Source organism: Zea mays, chromosome 1 (assembly GCF_902167145.1).
Source record: "Zea mays cultivar B73 chromosome 1, Zm-B73-REFERENCE-NAM-5.0, whole genome shotgun sequence".
In the NCBI taxonomy this organism is placed as follows: Eukaryota; Viridiplantae; Streptophyta; class Magnoliopsida; order Poales; family Poaceae; genus Zea; species Zea mays.
In genome coordinates, this window is record NC_050096.1 from 200,868,528 (window position 1) to 200,874,471 (window position 5,944).

General features: G+C 49.2%; 1 protein-coding gene across 1 annotated transcript; it reads left to right on the forward strand.

Annotated features, from left to right (window-relative positions):
• Positions 1-1,804: 1,804 nt before the first annotated feature.
• LOC100192863 (60S ribosomal protein L7-like) lies at positions 1,805-3,709 on the forward strand. The gene is made up of 4 exons (NM_001138052.1): positions 1,805-2,167; positions 2,250-2,387; positions 2,496-2,598; positions 3,192-3,709. The coding sequence occupies exons 1-4, from the start codon at positions 1,836-1,838 to the stop codon at positions 3,405-3,407; spliced, it is 789 nt and encodes a 262-aa protein (NP_001131524.1). The 5' UTR covers positions 1,805-1,835; the 3' UTR covers positions 3,408-3,709.
• Positions 3,710-5,944: the final 2,235 nt, after the last annotated feature.

A 5,944-nucleotide genomic window follows, 5' to 3' on the forward strand; every position in this document is an offset into this window, starting at 1 on the left:
TGATCCGCATCATCATGTTGAGCGAGAAAACAAGCAAAAACTTCAAGCCTAGGCCCCTACCTGGCGCGCCAAATGTCGGAGAGGAAATCTCTCCGGCCGGGTGGCGGATTGCACCCGCCCTAAATCCTAAGAAGAGGAGGGGCCAAAGCGTTTTGCTTGTTACGTGGCTAGTGGATGAACACACAAGAGCACGCGAGGGTTTAGAGTGGTTCGGGCTGCCGGAGCATAATACCCTACTCCACTGTGTGATGTTTTGCTTGAGAGCTTGTATGAACTTGTGAGTGTCTGAGTGAGCCTAAGATTGGATCTGTCCTGTAACGCCGCATGCCTCCCCTTTTATAGCTGAAGGAGGGCATGCACAAAGGTACTGAGCCCCGACATGCGGGCCCAGAGACATAATGAATACAACACTTGGAGCCACAAATGTTTGCTACTGGGGCGATCTTCTAGTGCCCTGACACCCGAGATCTGCGTATGCAGGGGAGGCTTCTTGTAGAAGGGATGATGAGTACAGTGCGCCGCTCGGCACGGGCGCACTGTTTGCCAACAGACCAGTCAGGCACGCCGCCTGCTGGATGACCCTGACGTCGTCTGCCATCAGATTGGACAGGACGCATTAAATGCTGGGAGGGCACGTCGCCCATTAGCGTGGTGGCAGGCGGTGCGTCCTATCCGCAATAAATGCAGAGGCTGCACGGCTTCGTGGGCTTTACGTCAGGCTCGGCCCGTTGGCTTATGTCACGGGCCACATGCCACGTGGCAGCAGCGAGGAGCGCAGGGCAAGGCCTGGACACGTGCCAGCACCGGACCCCTACTTATGCCAGGGTCCTTCTCGTCCCGGGACCTTGCTAATGCTCGGACCTTACTCAGAGGGGGACTGGAGCCCTTCCAAGGGACCCGGCGTGCCTTCTTGAGGGCCCTGGACTTGTACGTATGGGGTCCGGTGTCCTTCTGTGGAGGTCCGGACCCAACGATGAATACTGGGATGTACTACCTTTCCTTGCCACGTGGCGCCCTTGGACCTCCCATGTGGTGGGGTTGGGCACCATTCTCCACGTGACCTTGAGGTGTTGCACGGGTGCGACGTCTTCATGCTGTAGAAGAGGGTATCCCTGATTGAGGGTACTGACAACACCCGTTGTACTCTTTTTCCCATTGTGAGTTTTTCTGAAGTTTCTTATAGATGGTTTTTAACGAGGCAACAAGTGCAATACATCGAGTGGCACTATGCTCTCTTTCTCCATTTTTTCCCACTGGGTTTTTTGGAGTTTTGATGAGACATAAGTCGTCACAGTATTCGCCCAAGGGGGAGTGTTGAAAAACCCTAAAAGAGGTTTAATGGGCTAATACCAAAACTGCCCTCAGGGGGTTCACAACTTATATATGTATCCATACCCCTCATAATAAAGATAGACAGAAAGAGCTTCTATCCACTGTGTCTCTTGTTTCTCTCTGTGTTGGGTTGATGGGAAGGGAGTGAGCTTCTATAACTTTTTCACGTTCTTACTACTGTTGGGAGGGTTCGGAGTCCGGATCAGGAATCGCGACAACTGCAATATTCAAGAGCGACAACGTACGGCTTCATACGTTTTCCCTGACCCAGCTGCCAATCTCCGCCCTAACTGGAATTACAAGCCCAAGCGCAGCTGCGCAGACCAAAGGCCCTGTACGTCCAATAGGGCCAGATGGGTCTTGGTCGTCTCACACTGTTCGGCCCAGACCACATAGTGCCCTTAACTCCCCAGCAACCAGCAGCAGCAAAAATCTTCACGATTTAGAAACCCTCACCTCTTCCCTTCCTCCCCGCCGCCGCCACCGCCGGAAGGAGAAAAAAAATGGGTGCCGATGGGGAAGAAGCGTCGCGGATAGTCGTGCCAATGGCGGTGGAGGGGACCTCGGAGCAGCTGGCGTTCGTGGAGGAGTCGAAGCTGCAGAAGCGCAAGGAGAACGCGGACTGGGCCGTCAGGAACCGGGAGCGCAGGGCGGTAAAGCGCCAGCGCATCCGCGACGAGCACAAGGTCACCGTAAGGCGGCCCGAGGACTTCGTTGCGGCGTTCCGGAACAAGGAACGCGACTTCCTGCGGATGAGGACCCGCCTCAAGGTCCGCAAGCAGCCGCCCGCCGAGGCGCTCAGCTCCAAGCTCGTCTTCGCAATTCGCATCCCTGGGTAGGTTGGTCGTCCTGGCAGCCGAACAAACTTCTCTCCTGTTGTTCCCCCCAATGGTGTTAACAGCTAGCGTTGCTTGTAGCTCCGTGGACTTGCATCCGCACATCAGGAAGGTCTTGAGGAAGCTACGGCTGACGACGGTCCTCACCGGCGTATTCCTCAGGGCCACCGAGCTGACGCTGAAGAGGCTTCTTGTGGTCGAACCCTTTGTCACCTACGGGTAATGTAACAGCAACATTTTCTAAGGCTGCGATCGGTTATCTACTTATCTTGTTGTTCTGTAGTATCACGTTTTTTTAGCATTGCAATTGCTGCTGTGTGACAATAGGTTTCCAAACTTGAAGAACGTGAAAGAGCTTATTTACAAGAAGGGCCGTGGGTTTTTCGACAAGGAGCCTTTCCCTCTTACCAGTAACGATCTAATTGAGAAGGTATGCTTTGGCAGCATATGCCATAGATGTAAGCAAGTTATTATGTACTGTCAGCCACCGGTCAGTGAGGATTTTTGTTTTGAAAATCATGTAGCATGAATCTCCTGAGCCACCAGTTTTGAGTTCTAGTGTTTGTTAAGTTAAGAAGATTGGATTGTAGCATTCACCGGTTCTGATTTCTGAGTAGTAGTAATTGTTAGGTTGAGAAGATCCAGTGGCAACAAACTGAAATAATCTAAACTGCAGGCTACTCATCATTTTGTCAGTAAGGAACTAGGTACCAGATGTTATGAGTACTAGTAATTTGTTAGGTTACGAAGAGCCAATAATACAAAATAACAAAAGTTCAATTCGGACGATTGAGTCCTGCTCACCTATCACCGACATATTTTTCTTGTAAATCCAGTGATCAGCGAAAAGCAAACTACCCATGATTAAGCGTTTTTTTTCTCATGATACGTTTTTTGGGTTTAACGTTTTCTTCTGGAGTGAGAAAACAGAGAGTTGGTTAAATCGGCTTATGGAGATTTTGGACTCAGTTTCAACTTGTGCACTGCACTGAAAATCTCCTTTTGTGCCCTTGCCTAAAACAGGCTCTTGGAGATCACGGCATCATATGCTTGGAAGACGTTGTGCACGAGATCGCCACGGTTGGGCCGCACTTCCGAGAAGCATCGAGGTTCCTCATGCCCTTCAGGCTCAAGTGTCCGGAGAGGAGGCTGCAGATGAAGAGGAAACCCTACAAGGATGGCGGCGACTCGGGCGACCGTGGCGACAAGATCAACGAACTAATCGAGAAGCTGAACTAGAAGCGCAGACCTTGCCTCCTCCGGCTGTCGTTTTGCGTTGGAGCGATGGATCTGTTATTACCTTGTCGGTTTTGTAATAGCATTAGCTGGGTGTACCTTCGGCTTTGAAACCTTACCTGCGCTTGTGCGATCAGGTCATGAAATAGCAGGCGCTTCTTTGGTCATCCCCTTGCGTTCTGCTCCACATGCCTCTTCGGTTGGTGCGACAATATATCAGCTGTGTTATGAATGATGTAGCGTGCTAGTATAGTGCAGACGCTTATAATGTATGCACACTTGCAACTGTGAACGGACATATATGCAAACATTACTTCTATGATCTTCGAAGGAGATTGATGAAAGTCACTTTGCTTGATTTATATAGGAGCAATGGTGTACAACTGTACATCGTACATGGAGGCATACAACCGTGACTGCACCGAAACCAAGAGGCCTAAACCCTAAACAGATGCCTGACTTTAAGTTATTTTTTGTTGCAGATTGTTCCCGACCAAAAGCTTGTTCACATTTTCACTACCATATCTGTCAATTTCATTCAGCCACTACCTGATCTCCTGGTCACTTGCGTCATACATGACCTATAGAAATACAAGTTTAAAAAGACCCACATCAACCAAGATGAGATAATAACATATAAAAAAAGATAAAGAAAGCTCACAACAATATGCCATGAGCCCCACGGTAGTAGCTGTTTGTGCCGGTCCTAGCGCTCTTAGCCAGCAGTATCTCACTTAATCACAAGAATGCGCAGAAACATCAGTGTTAAAGCTTGTAACTGTTAAAAAAATGTAACATTGACTACAGTTGATTGCTTACAATCTGCAACTTTATTATCTTCACATCTTGCTCAACTGTCACACCCGGCTTTAAGGAACAAAGCCAGATGCATCTCATACATGCGCCAAGAAGACAACATATATAATAACAGAGTGTATAGAGATAAATGTCACAATAATCAGATTATTTATTACATAGCGGAAGACTTATTACAAAATAAAATAATAAATATAAAACGAACTAAGGTTCGTCGGCGCCAATGTCAACTGAGAAACGCCACCTAGATCATATCATACTCCTCGCCTTGTGGCTCCTCCTGAACCACCTGTTCTTCTCCTGTGGGGGGGTGTGAGACAGTAAGGGTGAGCTCACATATGTTCATCGCTCAACAAGTTGTGGGGAATAATGTGGCATGAACTCACCAAAGGTGGGAGTTCATGAAGTGTAAGGCTGATCAACAATAGAGGTTAAAGCTGAGCATTGCTTTTATAAGTTGGTCAAAATTTTATTAGCAATTACTAAGTGTAAGTGAATACCAAACCATAATAAAATAATAGAATAAAATTAATAATAAACCCATGCAAATGCAAATGACAAATTGAGTTTAGATTCCATAAATTAATCATCGGAGAGTCCTGAGCCGCTCATGACCGTGAGCTCTGCTAGTATACCAGTTTTACACTCTGCAGAGGTTGTACCCTTTACCCACAAGTCGTGTTTCCCATGTCGCCAGGGTTAGCTAGGCCCTTAGACACTACCAAGGTGAATGGCTAAGGATCCACTACGAGGCCTTTACAAAGTTCCACTAGCTTTCGAAAACCCACTACAGTTTATGGGAAGAGCACTTGCAAGAATCCCCCGTCTGACCGCCATCGCAGCAAAATCAACCCGAGAACCTCCTTGCATGCTGAAAGGGAAATGTGCCCTTGGGCCATTTCTAAGTATTTTGGTGATTGAGTGCCAACACAAGTGCTTAAATGTGAATCTATACCCATGGATGGACAAAGTGCAAATCAAGAGTAAAGGTATGTTTCTAAGCCTTAGTACATTGTTTTGAAGACTAATGTATTGTGTCTAAGTGCTTGAAACAGGAGAAATCGAGTCAGAGAAAAGTTGGCTGTGTACAGCCAAAAGGCTGTTCGGTCTAGAGCACCGGACTGTCCGGTGGTGCACCGGACAGTGTCCGGTGCGCCAGACTGACTCGGGCGAACTAGCCGCTCTCGGGAATTTACCGGCGACGTACGGCTATAATTCACCGGACTGTCCGGTGTGCACCGGACTGTCCGGTGAGCCAACGGTCGGCCGGGCCAACGGTCGGCCGCGCGATCTGCGCGGGACACGTGGCCGAGCCAACGGCTAGAAGGGGGCACCGGACTGTCCGGTGTGCACCGGACATGTCCGGTGCGCCAACGGCTCTCTGGCGGCCAACGGTCGGCTGCGCCGTTTAAGGAAAGAAATCGGGCACCGGACAGTGTCCGGTGTGCACCGGACTGTCCGATGCACCAGTCGACAGAAGGCAAGATCAGCCTTCCAGATTTGCTCTCAACGGCTCCTAGCTGCCTTGGGGCTATAAAAGGGACCCCTAGGCGCATGGAGGAGAACACCAAGCATTCCTACAACATTCCTAAGCACCAAGACATCAATTCCGCGCATTTGGTTCATTGTGATAGCATCTAGAGCTCTTGTTGAGTTGTGAACTCATTGAGTGGTGTTGCGAGCTCTTGTTGCGACTTGTGTGCGTGCCGTTGCTCTGATTTTGA